Consider the following 14548-nt stretch of genomic DNA (forward strand, 5'->3'; position numbering starts at 1 on the left):
TCTCCCCTCACCAACCTCCCCCCACCCCCAAACTTCCCTCTCTCTGTGACTCCCTGGTGCATTCATCCCTTCCCACCCACCCTTCCCTGTTCCCTGGCACTTTCCCATCTCATTCATACACCTCTCTCACTATCTTCCAGCAACCTAAACAGCCCTTCCAGGTGAGGCACAGATTCTTCCGCTCTTCTTCCAGTTCAGCTTATTGTATTTAGTGCTTGCAAAACAATGAGGCCAAACGCAAACTGGAAGAACAACAGCTCATATTCCACTTGGGTAGCCTACAATCCAATGGTATGAACATTGTATTTTCCAAAGTCAGGTAACTCATTCCTCCTGTGTTCCTTTCACCAGTCCACCCATGGTCTCTTTCCCTTTGTTCACCTTTTCCTTCCCTCCCCCCAAACTTTGTTACCTCGACTCATAGCTCTCCCCTACCTGGTTCCACCCACAAAACTATCTACCTGGGTTTCTTCTCCCTTGGTTCACCTTTCCTATCCCCTCCCCCATCTGGTTACATCTGCCCACCATCCGTCTCTTATTTGGTTCCACCTGTCAGCCTCTGTCTCTACCCTTCCCCTCTTGGCTGCATCTGCCTAAAATTTTCTTCTTCTTTACATGTGTTTCAACCTAACAACTACTAGGTCTCACTGCACCCCCCCCCCCCCCCCAATTTCTGTATACTGACTGTGTTCCCTCTATGCTCTTAGCCCTGATGCAGGGTCTCAACCTGAAACATTGACTATCCCTGGGCAGTGCATGTTATTTACGTGGACCTTAACAAGGCCTTTGACAAAGTCTTGTATGGTAGGCCGGTCCAGAAGACTAGAATACATGGGATCAAGGGTAAGATAGCAAATTGGAAACAAAATTGGCTTGGTGTTAGGAGACACAGGGTGGTAGTGGAGGGTTGCTTTTCAGATTGGAGACCTGTAGACCTGTAACCAGTGGTGTGCTGCAGAGATCAGTGCTGGGTCCTTTATTGTTTGTCATATATTAATGATTTGGAAGAGTTTATTAATGATTTGGATAAGTAAGTTTGCAGATGACACCAAAATTGGTGGTATAATGGACAGAGAAGAAGGTTGTCTAAGGTTAAAACGGGATCTAGATCAACTGCGAAAGTGAGCAAAGGAAAGGAATGACAGATGGAATTTAACTCCAAATGCAAAGTGATGCATTTTGGAATGTTAAACCAGGCTAGGGCATACACAGTGAATGGGAGCGCACTGGGGAGTGTTATTAAACAGTGAGACCTTCAAGTACAAGTACATAGTTCCAAGAACATGGTGACACAGGTAGACAGAGTGATGAAGAAGGCATATTAGTATGCTTTCCTTCATTGGCCAAGGCATTGAGTAGAGGAGTTGGGATGTCATGTTACAGTTGTACAGATCCATTGAGCAGGTTGCGTTTGGAGTAATGTGTGCAGTTCTGGTCGCCACACTGTAGGAAGAAGGTGATTAAGCTGGAGAGGGTGCAGAAAAAATTCACAAGGATGTTGCCTGGACTGAAGGTGTAGACAGGGTGAATGATCATGTTCTTTTTCCCTGGGTATGGGAGTCTAGAACTAGAGGATTTAATCCTCTGAACGGTTCCCTTATACGATGAGATGGACTCTTGACCTCACAATCTACCTTGTTTGATCTTGCACCTTATTGTCTACCTGCAATGCACTTCCCTGTAGCTGTGACACTTCACTCTGTATTCTGTTATTGTTTTTACCCTGTACTACCTCAATGCACTCTGTACTAACTCAATGTATTTGCACTGTGTAATGAATTGATCTGTACGAAAGGTATGTAAGGCAAGTTTTTCACTGTACCTCGGTACAAGTGATAATAATAAACCAATACCAATCTCAGCAGAGAAAGATTTAGAGGGGATCTGAAGGGTAAGCTCACACAGGGTAGTCAGTATGTGGAACAGCTGCCAGAGGTGGTAGAGGCAGGTACAGTTACAACATTTAAAAAGCATTTGGACAGGTGCATAGACAGGAAAGGTTTAGAAGGATGTGGGCCAATGGGATTAGTGCAGAAAGGCATCTTGGTCGGCATGGACGAGTTGGGCCAAAGGGCTTGCTTTCATTGCTGTATAACTATAAACTCCATAATCTATGAGTGGGAAGGGAGTGTAGGAACTAACCCCAATGATTGGGAAGGGATTGTGGAGACCTGAGGCCCAGTAAATGGGAAAGGACCATGGGAATTAGGACCTGGTGAGTGGGAAGTCAGCACGGGAGCCAGGCCCCAGTGAGTGGGAATAGAGTGAGGCAAATGTTACCTGGTCAGCCGTTGCTGAACCATCAGGATTTCTGAATTGTCAGATTATGGATTATTGGTGTTTTACTGTACTGACATTAGGCTTACAGGTTACCTCTTCCCTCCAGAAATTTGAGCACTGCCTGGTATTAATCTACTTGCAGGAATGATATATTTTTGGCATTTCCTTCTTTAACAGCCATTTTTTAGGAGTTGTTGAGTGAATTTTAGTGACATTTTCCGAACTGTGCCAACATATGGATGGCTAGTGAGCAACCACACTTTCTCACTGTTGCTTGCAGTCTGCTGCAAAATACATTGGAGGCTACCTGCTTATTCTGAAACATATTCCTAATCACTCATGAAACCACTGTTATTTCAGAACTTAGAAACTCTTTGCAAAGGTTTCATGCGTGATGCTCCCACTGGTTTTACTGGAAGGCTGGAATTGGAACTCTCCCTATTATAGTGTGGTGAGCAGAACTGCAGACAATACTCCACCTATGGTCTAACCAGTTTTATAAAGTTGGACTATGACCTCCATGTTCTTGTATTCTATGCCCTAGCTAATGAAGTCTAGCATACTGTAAGCCTCCTCCATCACCTTATTTACTTGTGCTGCCACCTTTAGGGATCTATGTACTTATACACCAAGGTCCATCTTACCTCAATATTCCCCAGCAACCTATATTCATGGTGTATGATCTACCCTTATTAGACCTACCAAAATTTATCACCTTGCTCTCATTTGTTATTGCTCTACCCAACTTATTAGTTGATCAATATTATTCTCTAACCCAAGACTATCTGCCTCACTAACAATAACACCAACTTTCTACTTTTTAAATTGACATGGATTTACAGTTGCTGAAATTCAATACAGCAAAGGGGCTTGTATTTGGCATACAATACAACAGCCTATAGCAACAGTCTATGGTTTCCTTAGGTTGTGCACAGGTAATATGCAGTAGATGTACAAGCTATTGAATACTTATTACTTTTCCTAAGTTTCATTCATGTAATCCTGCTATGTTGTCTGTAACAAAGAATATTTCTCAAGTATTGTCTCAATTTTTTTCTCTTTTTCAGTAAGTATTGAGAGGATTGATCTAAAAGGATTACAGCATAAGAAGAATGAGAAAACTACTGAATATTCCTTTGAGGTAAAGATTTCGATAACTTGCTGTTGTAGCATGTGAAAACATAAATAATTTATTAGAAAACAAAACTAAAGATGCTGGAATTAAAACAAAATCAGAAAAACGCTAGAAGAACTCAGACAGTCAAGCAGCATCTGTGGAAAGAGAAAGAGAATGTGATGTTTCAGGTCAGAGATCTTTCCTCAGAACAGAGCAGAGGAAAGGTTTACAGTTTTCAAAACAGAGCTGGGGGGGGAGCAGTGAGGTGTAGGACAAAAGACTATATGGAGATTGGGTTAAGACAGATGAGTTGGGAAGGAGCACGAGTACAGACCATTTGGAAAGAATATTATCGAAAGGTGAGAAAAGGACAGAAGCATAATGGGAAACAATAAGAGAGCAGTTTAGCCAATATTGGAAAATTCAGTGTTCAATCCAGAAGGTTTGCAAAGTTCACAGATGAATGTGGTGTTGTTCCTCTAGTTTACATTGGGTCTCAATATGGCAGTGAAGGAGGTCATAAATGGACAAGTCTGAATAGGAGTGGAATGAGAATTAAAGTGACATGGAACTAGAAGCGCGGGATCACCCCTACAGAGGAGAGGGGTGAGAACACCAGTATAAGAAATGGATATTGTCAAGGGCTCTGTCCACTATGGGTTCAGGAAGAAGGAGGGACATTTCAGAGGCACCTGGGTGACTCATATATGCATTTCTTATATGCATTTCAAATAAAATTCTGCTTCTTATATGCCATTTACTCTGATACTGGGCCTGTTGATGTTAGGGTAGTTGAAATATCACTACATTGTGCTTGCACTTCTCAGAAACGTTCTTACGTATTTGCTCTTCTATCTTCCTCTTACTGTTAGGGGGCTGAAAATATATTCCCATCAATATGATTATCCCTTTTATTCCTTGGTTCAACCTATATGGCATCATTTGTTGATTACATGTAATGGCAATTGCTTTTCTCCTTCCTCAGCACACATCTGCAAGAACAAAAGAAAATGGGAGCAGGAATAGGCCAGATGGCACCTCAATACTCCTCCACCATTCAATATGATCATGGCTGATCTATGGAAGCCTCTACTACCCCCGCCTTTGCCAGTTCTCCATAACTCTTAATTCCTGAATCTTTCAAATATTTACCTATCTCCACTTTATATCTAATGATTTGGCCTCCATCATGCTCAGGGGTAGAGCGTTCCAGAGCTTCACTACACTCTCAGAGAAGAAGTTTCTACACAGTTTTAAATGACCGACTCTTAATTTTGTAGCTGTCCTCTTGTTTGTGGAAACTTCTCAACATCTACCCTGTCAGGCCCTTTTAGGGCCTTATACATATGAGTAATGTCACCCCCTCATTTTCTTAAATGCCATAAAATACAAATCTAAACTGTCTAGCCTCTCTTGATAGGACAACCCTACCATCCCAGGAATTAGCCTGGTAAATCTCCTTTTGGACTGCCTCCAAAGCTTCCACAATTTGCCTGCTCAAGATTCCGTGTGTCCAGCCTTGGTCTAACAAGAGATCTAATTATCAGCCAAAAAATTCCCAAAAGGCTGAAGTAACTCTCTCCTCCAAACCGATTGAGAACATGGTATGGTAAATTTCCAGGCTAAATGGGCCACCCGTCATTAAGAGGAAATTCGCAAGTGCAAGTTAGAATTAGTATTGAAGATGGAGACATTTGGCAAATGTTACTCAACAAAATCAAGTGATTGGAAGTCCACTTGGAGGAAGAGAAGTGATTGAGAAATGGCTCTAAGAGTTAGGAGAGGAAAATAAAACTCGGGCAATGTGGTAATAATAGGTCTTTCGACCAGATTTTTTTTTCCTAATTCTTCTCACATTTCTGAGCATGAAGTTCCAGTTTTGTTAATTTTGACTCAAATTTTGACTTCTTTCTGTTTTCTGTGCATTCTTCTAGTTAGTTGACCACTACTGACCTACATACTGATTCTAATGACAGGACAACCATGCTATTTTTTTCAGAATAACTAAAATCTGAGCATTTTCATAAACAGAAGTATACGTTCTCCCAAGTGAAACTCCATTCACAATAGTACTAGTCATAGTGGACTCCCCCTGAGGTGGCTTGACTCCTTTCCATCTTCAATGATAACTACACTATCCCTATGTTAAAAGGATGTTTAACAGATTCCAGGTTGTTTACTTTGGCTTCTGTGTTTTGGATCTTGAAACTGTCTATCTGATCTGAAGATCCATGTTAGGATTATGAATCTTATGTTGGCCTGCATGCCATGATAATCATCATATTTTAATGGGTTGTGGAAATAGTAACGTGGAAGATTAATGTTGGTAAAATTAAATTCTGCGTACTTGCTTCTTTGCTGTAACATTAGACTGGTGAAATAGGATCTCATGTGAATGTTTTAAACTATAATTTAGAGTCCCTGTTAAAAATGGTTTCACTATTCTCTTAAGCAAATGCAATTGATGACTTAAAGGCTTTGAGGTGCTTGGTATTATAAAATGAACATTTCTTATTTTGATTTCTAGGTTCTGTGGTCAGATTCTTCAGTGACTTTTGTAACCAAGTCTTATCGGGAACTGAAAGAATTTCTTACAAAGGTAAAAGATACATAGAACATACAACAGTACAGCTCAAGAACAGGAACTTCAGCCCATGATGTTGTGCCAAACTAATAAAATGCTTAACTGAACTATTCCCTTCTGCCTACACAATGCCCACATCCCTTTATTCTCTGCACATCTGTGTGCCCATCTAAGAGCCTCTTAAATGCCTCTATCATATTTGCCTCCACTACTGCCACTGGTAGCTCATACCAAGCACTCACCACTCTCTGTGTAAACAAAATAAATTGCACTACACATCTCCTTTGAAATTTCCCCCTCTCACCTTAAGTATTAGACATCTCAATCCTGGGAAAAAGATACCTGCTGTCTATTTATGCCTCTCATAATCTTATAAACTTCTCTCAGATCTCCCCCCAGCCTCCACCGCTCCAGAGAAAACAACCCTAGTTTGTCCAGCCTCTCCTTATAGCAGATGCTCTCTAATTCAGGCAGCTTCCTGGTAAACCTCTTCTGCACTCTCTCCAAAGCCTCCACAATCCTTCCTATAATGGGGCAACCAGAACTGCATGCAGTACTTCAGATGCAGCCTACCAGAGTTTTATAAAGCTGCAGCATAACTTCCTGACTCTTGAACTTATGCCTCGACTAATAAAGGCAAGCATGCTATATGCCGCCTTCACCACCCTATCAACCTGTGCAGCTACTTTCAGGGAGCTATAGACTTGGACCCCAAGATCCCTCTGTACATCAACACTGTTAAGGCTCCTGCCAGTAACAGTGTACTGTCCCTTTACACTTGATCTCCCAAAGTGCACCACCTCACATTGAGCCAGATTAAATTTCATCTACCCTTTCTCCCATATCTACAACTGATCTATATCCTACTGTATCCTTTGGCAATTTTGTACACTATCCACAACATCAATCTTTGTATTGTCTGCGAACTTACTAACCCATCCATCCACATTTTCATCCATATCATATATATATCACAAACAGCAGAGGTCCCAGTACGGATCCCTGAGGGACACACTGTCATGGATCTCCAGCCAGAGTAAGTCCCATCAACCACTGCCATTTGTCTTATATGGACGAGCCAAGTCTAATCCAAACAGCCAAGTCACTATGGATGCCATGCATCTTAATCTTCTGGATGAGCCTACTTTGAGGGACCTTGTCAAACACCTTACTAAGATCCATGTAGACAACATCAACAGCTCTACCTTCATCAACCACTTGCACCACCTCCTCAAAAAAACTCAATCCAGTTAGTAAGACATGATTTGCCCCGCACAAAGCCATGCTGATTGTCCCTGTTTAGGATATGGTTTTCCAAATGCTCATAAATCCTATCCTAAGAATCCTCTCCAAAGGCTTCCTACTACCACTGACATGAGACTCACCGGTCTATAGTTTCCCAGGATTATCCCTATTTCTATTCTTGAATAATGGAACAACATTAGCTACTTGCCAGTCCTCTGGGATTTTGCCTATGGCTAGAGAGGAAATGAAGATCTTGGTCAAGACCCCAGCAATCTCATCTCTTGCCTCTCTCAATAACCTAGGGTATATTCCATCAGGCCCTGGGGACATCCACCTTAATGTTCTTTAAGAGACCTAACACTACGCCTTTCCTTATCTCAAAATGCTTATTAGCATGCTCTACACTGTCTCACAATGATCCATGTCCTTCTCCTTGGTAATAACCAAGGCAAAGTACTGATTTAGGACCTCGCCCACCATCCTCCGCCTCCAAGCACACGCCCTCTCTATCCTTGAGTGGTCCCATCTTCTCCCCAATTATCCTCTTGCTATTGATGTATATATAGAATGCCTTGAGATTCCAGACCAGGATATTGTTTCCTCTACAGTAGAGAAATTAAGGTGAATTGAAGACAAAACTTTTGGTGCTCCAAAAGTGGAAATTAATTATTATTTATTTCAAGATTGTCATAAATCTTTTCAGGCCTTTTATCAAAGCCAATAACTCCCTTACAAAGGAGATGAAAAGGGAGGAGAAAAAATAGCTGCTGCTGTAAAAATCCTCAAGATAAAATACTACCAGAAGATATAGGTTAGGATAAAATTCTAAAGAGAGATACAGGTTAGATTTGAACCAGCTTATGATTTAGGTATGCTTCATGATGAAAAGAATGAACTTTATTTTTTAATGATATTGATGAAGGAAGAATATCATTTGTGGTCCCAACGTGCAAAAGATTTAACGTCACTGCTCTTAAATAATAAGGTATTTTGCAAATAAAAACAGGCTTTTTCCCGGATTTGGCATGCCAGTATGAATCGAGGTTTTAGGTAATGGTGATATTTTTATTTAACATTCTAACTGCACATACGGTGGTTCATCATCTTCAGATTCCAAGAAATGTAGTTTAAAAAATTATTGCTTAAAGCAGATTTTGAACAGGGACAACTAACATGAGATACAACCACAATTCAGAAATTTGGCATGATCTGCAAAAAAAGCTCCAAAAATTAACTTTTGCAGAAATATTAACATGATTCATTTTGGCATAGAAATTTTGTGAAGTAGAAACTGAGGCAATGTTATTGTGTCGGAACTGTCAGAATAGATCTCAATTCCATCAAATTCCATTTTAGTCTTTTGTTGAAGATATAAATAACTTTAATTCTTGGTCATATTGCTTAGAAGACCTTCATCTTTGAGCTAGTTTATTGAAAATGCTTTAACTGGATTCTGTATTTTATGATATACTATCAACAAAAAATAGGCTAGTATTCAACTGAAACACTGGAAGTATAGTTAGCTCTTATCACCTCCAAAGGGAAAGCCATTGCTTAGAAAATGTGAACAAAAGTGCTCACTATTTATTGTTGGGGACTGGTGTAGTGTGTGTGCTTTGTATTTTGGTTTGAAATTCTTTGGTTGGATTTGCTGAAAAGTTAAGGTATGGTTGTTATTGGAAACAGTAATCTTTCAATATAGCTGTAAGTACAAACACAGGACAATCCTGAAACATTATCATTTGAAATGGAAAAAAAACAAAGATGGAAAGAGCTACTTATAAACTATATGGAGAAAATGTATAAGTGGAATAATATTCTGTATAATCACTTTATGATATTAGTACATTGAATAAATTGACAAAGTCCTTCCCTATTGTTGAGACTTACCCAGAATGTTGCAAGATCTATATTGTTCAAAAATGTTTTACGATACACATAAAATTAGGTCAGCATTCATCAAGAGATGAGATAGGTTAATGTTTTAGGAGAAACCCTTTAAAGCAATGCATTTTTTTTTTACAATTTTGAGTTTTAGGAAGTAGAAAATGAGTCAGGAATAACTTCTTCCTCCCTGGTGGTTTAGTATAATCCAAAATATTACTGTAATTCAGCTGATTATTGATTTGGGAAAAGTCATTGCAAGTTTGGACACTAGTTAGAACTCAGCTTTAACAATTCACTGAAGTTTGCAATGCATTCATTGTTTACACTACAATATGGTCAAAGGACTAAGCTGAGAAGGGAAAGTAAAAACAATTGGCTGAATAGGACTCTTGATTTCTTTTTGCAGTTTTGACCAACAACGTGATCAAATAACTTAAGTGTTTTCAATTACTATTTTATTTCTTCTTTCACTTCAAAAAATCAGCAAAATGAATCTATAAATAAACAGAAAAATGAATCTATTAACATATTGGCTGTTTTAAAAAAAAGTGCTGCTCTCAAATCCTTAAAGAGCAGAAGGAGACCATTCAACCCATTATGCCAGCTTTTTATTAGTTTATCCAATTAATCTTAATTCTGCATTATCCCATAGCCATGTATTTTTTTCTTTTCAATTCCCTTTCGTAAATTACTATTGTATCTACTTGAATGACCCTGTCACTTAGTACATCTCAGTTCAAAACTTGCAGCATTTAGAAGCTTACCATTTCCCCCCTGTTTCTTTTGCATTTTTTCTTAAATCTACTAAAGAAAAATCAATTACTCTTGAAAGACTTTAAATAACATGCCGTTTTTTTAGCCTTTTAATGTAGAAAGAGTAGGGTGAAAAAGTGTTTACCATTATTTCAAAACAAAACTATGGAGACCTGAATTAATGAATCTTTACAAAGCATTGGTTTGGTCACAATCTAAGTATTGTGTCCAGTTCCGAGTACCACATTTTTGGAAAGATATGAAGGTTTTCGAGAGGTTACAGAAGAGATTTACTGAAATGATTCTAGGGATGTGGTAACTTGGTATTGTGGAGAGACTGGAGCAGCTGGAGTTGTTCTCCTTGGAACAGGAGAGGCAGCAAGGGGATCTATTAGAGTTATTCAGAATTACAAAGAGTGTAATGAGTAAATAGAGAGAGAAACTGTTCCCATTGTCAAAAGGCTCAGGAACCAAGGGACATAGAATGAGGTGATTTGCAGAAGAACCAAAAGTAATGTGAGGAGAAGCTTTTATAGACTGTAGTGGAGGCAGGTTCAATTGTGGTGTTCATAAGGGAGCTGGGTAAATATCTGAAAAGACAGAATTTGCAGGGCTGTAGGGAGAGAGCTTGTTTGGTTTAGTGTTGAGCTAGTACAGACTTGACAGACCAAATGTCCTCCTTTGATGAATCTCCTATGACTCTGCAAAAATAAATTCCTTGGGTATTTACCCAGGTTCTGATCCAGCATAAGAAGTTTGAAGTATCATGTAAGCCTGAAATAGGTATATCACAAGAGGTATTTGAATCTGATTTCACCTTTGCCAATGAAATTGCAGAAAATTTAGAGCATGTGGGAATATCTTATTTACATGCAAACACTGTGCCATACCGGTTTTAAGAAACCCTGAAATCCTGTAACTACATAAAAGGCTTTTATATGTAGCAACTCTGATTTCTATGCCTTTTTTTGTCTTGTTTTTGTTTGGGGAACAATCTATTTCAGAATACCAACATTAGAAAATTGTGTCCCATTATGTTTGAACATGACTATATAGTAAACTAAAAGTTACTTTAATTTTGCAGCTTCCTCAAATGTTCCCAGATGAGAATTTGGAAAGTGCCATTCCAGAAATCAACAACCATGACTTTTGCACAGAGGAGAGAAAATTTGCAGATCTGGAGCCATATCTCAGGTAAAAATCTTAATTACATGACCAGTTTGTGTTTAAAACAATAAAGTACATCATCTGAAGTTCTCTGGATTCTAGAATAAAAACTATAAATGTTGGAAACACTGAGCTCATCAGGCAGCACCTGTGGAAAGAGAAACAGAGCTCCGACAAAGGGTCTCCAACCTGAAATTTTAACTCTATTTTTTCCGTTGATCCTGCCTGACCTGATAAGTTTTTCCAACATTTTCTGACTTTATTTCAGATTTCCAGCATCTGCTTTTTTAAATTTTCTGTAGCTTCTAGAATTGTTCCAGAGGATTGGAGAGTAGCAAATGTGACTCCGTTATTTAACAAAGGAAGGAGAATGAGAACTACTGACCTATTACTCTGTGGAAGGGAAAATGTTGGAATTTGTAATGAAGAATGTAAAAACAGAACACATTGAAAAGAAAAATAGAATTGAGCAGAGCAAACATAGATTTATAAAAGAAAAATCAAATTTTACCTAACTGCTAGAGTTCTTTGAGGATGAAGGGGGAGCCAGTGCATTTGGTATACTTGGATTTTCAGAAGGCTTTTGATAAGGTCCTGCACAGGAGGTTCATCAGCAAGGTTAGAGCACTAACATGGTAATTGGTAATCAAGTCAGAAAGTAATAAACAAATAATTCTCATGTTGATATGCTGTGACTCATAGGGTACCCCAGGGATCAGTGCTTAGTCCCCAACATTTTTGCCATCTATATGAATGATTTGGCTCAAGTTATATTTCCAAATTTTCTCACTCTACTAAGTATATGTAAGTATGGAGGAGGATGGAAAGAGGCATCAAGGGAACATGGACTAGAATAAGGCAGATGGGCAATGTGGAAAAAATGTGAGGTTATCCACTTTGGTTTACTTAACCAAAAAACAGGCTGTTTGATAAATGGTAAGAAATTGGGCAGTGTTGATGGTCAAAAGGACCTAGGTGTGCTTATACACAAGGTGGCAACCTGAGGGTGGAGCAAGACATTAGAATGGCAAATAGTACGTTAGCCTTTATTACACAATGAGTTAAATACAGGAGAAAGGAAGTCTTATTGCATTTGTATGGGTCTTGGTCAACCATTGGCTTTGTATCAATTGCAAATTTGGATATATTTTGCTTGATCTCCTAATTCAATTCATTGAGAGGTATTTTGAACAGCTGGAGCTTCAGCACCAATCTGTGTGGCACCCCACTAGTCACAGGCCCCACAGTCTAAAAATGACCTGTTTATTCCAATTGCAAAAAAAAGTTCTGGGGGGGGGGGGGGAAAGCAAGCAAATGCAGACGGGGGGTGGGGGTGGGAATCGTCAACATTTCGGGTCAACATTTCGGGTCAAGACCCAGCATTAGGACTGAGAGGGAAGATAACCAAAATAAAGAGGAGTGGGGGAGGGGTGAGACAGGGACCAGTAGATAATGTAGACAAAGGAGGGGTGAGGGATGATGGGCAGATAGAGCCAGGTGGTGGGGGGGGTGGTAAATGTGGAGAAAGAGGCTGGAGGGTAATAATTGGAGACACAAAGACTATAGGTGCTGGAATCTGATAAGTAAGGAAGGTGATAATGGGAACCATTTAAGGAAGAGATGAAGGGAAGATGGAACCAGATGGGGGAGGAGATCTGGTGGGTGAAGTGTGTGGGTAGTAGATGGATGGAACTAGGATAGGGAGGAGGATGAAAATTGGTGACGGGCATTAGGAAAGGGATCAAAAATGGGAGGATCAGAGGTGGATCAGAAGGAGAGGGGTGGGGGGGAACACAGGACGTAAGGGTTACCTGAAATTGGAAAAGTTCAATGTTCATACCATTGGGTTGTAGACTACCCTGGCAGAATATGAGGTGATGTTTTTCTAGTTTGCATTGGCCCTCACCCTGGCAGTGGAGAAGGCCAAGGACAGAAAGGTCTGTTTCGGAATGGAAAGGGGAGTTGTAGCAGCATGTAACTGGAAGCTCAAGGTGGCCAATGTTGACAGAGCACAAGTGCTCTGCAAACCAGTGGCCTTGTCTGCACTTGGTCTTGTAGAGGAGGCCACGTCGGGAGCACCAAATGCAGTAGACAAAGTTGGAGAAGGTGCACCTGAATCTTTGCCTCACCTGGAAGGGCAGTTTAGGTCCCTGGATGGTAGTGAAGGAGGAGGTGTAAGAACATGTGTGGCACCTCTTACAATTGAGGGGGAAGGTGTCAGGAATCAGGGAGAAGTGGATCAGGAGGGATGAGCAAACCAGAGAATCATGGAGAAAGTGGTCTGTATGAAGGGCTGGGGAGAGGAAGCTGTAGTTAGTGGTGGGATCCCCTTGCAGCTGGCAGAAATGAGGAAGTATGATGTCCTGGATGCAGAGGCTAGTAGAATGAAAGGTCAAAACTAGGGGAACTCTATCTCTGTTCTGTTTGGAGGAAGGGGAGAGTAAGAGCAGAAGTCCAGGAAATAGAGAAAATGTGAAAGGGGACTCCATTAATCACAGTAGAAGGGAAGGATAAGGGTTACCTGAAATTGGAAAGTTCACTGTTCATCCCATTGAGTTGTAGACTACCCAGGCAGAATATGAGGTAGTCTACAACCAAATGGTACAAACATCAAACTTTCTAGTTTCGGGTAACCCTTATCTATCTCTTCTGCTGTGATGGATGGAGTCCTCTTTCACATTTCCTCTATTTCTTGGACCTGCTCTCACCTTCCCCTCCCTCCAAACGGAACAGAGATAGAGTTCTCCATGTTTCCTGAAAAATGAGGACATTTCAGATGTCCTGGAATGGAAAGCCTCCTCTTGAGAGCAGATGTGGTGGAGATGGAGGAACTAGGAAAAAAGGATGGCATCCTTACAAGAGACAGGATGAGAAGGGGTGTAGTCAGTCCTCTAAAAACACCTGAACTATCAGATTCTCTATTAAGCCTTTACCGTTGCACAATACTAGATCTAGAATAGTCTATTTCTTTGTTGCTTCTTCAATGTACTGATCTTAAAAAAACAATAAACTTTATGAATTAGTCCTCCATGCTACAACTGCTTGTTTGATTTGCTCAGTCTATACATAGATTAAAGTCCCCGTGATTGTTCTATTACCCTTGTTACATGTTCATCTAACTGCCTGATTTATATTGTGCCCTGCATTACTGTTTGGGAGCCTAAATACAATACCCAACAAGATTTCTCGATCATTACAGTTTAGCTCCATCTAAACTGACTTAACTTTATTTTCTGAACAAAGATCTTTCTTCTCTACTGTCTTTATCCCATTCCTTAATATTCACTCCACTTTCATTTTGCCTATCTCATCAAGAAATTAAACATCTTGGAATGTTTAGTTCCCAGTCTCAGTTACTTATCAATGATGACTATTCACACTAATTTATTTCTGTGTATGCCATTAATTTGCATATTTTGTCATGAATGCTGTCTTGTGCCATTTTTCCCTGCTCCAACCCTCTAATTGGAGATATTCTCTGATATTTGTCTGCACTGTCCCTCTATCCCTTCCTG

At 40.0% G+C, this 14548-nt stretch overlaps 1 protein-coding gene across 1 annotated transcript in view; it reads left to right on the top strand.

Annotated features, from left to right (window-relative positions):
• The window catches only part of zcchc14 (zinc finger, CCHC domain containing 14), a 112524-nt gene that overhangs the window by 47837 nt on the left and 50139 nt on the right, over positions 1–14548 (top strand). The window contains 3 exon segments of the mRNA XM_052028701.1: positions 3348–3421; positions 5925–5996; positions 10951–11060. Coding sequence (XP_051884661.1) covers positions 3348–3421; positions 5925–5996; positions 10951–11060 — 256 coding nt within the window.

This window comes from Pristis pectinata, chromosome 13 (assembly GCF_009764475.1).
Source record: "Pristis pectinata isolate sPriPec2 chromosome 13, sPriPec2.1.pri, whole genome shotgun sequence".
Classification (NCBI taxonomy): domain Eukaryota; kingdom Metazoa; phylum Chordata; class Chondrichthyes; order Rhinopristiformes; family Pristidae; genus Pristis; species Pristis pectinata.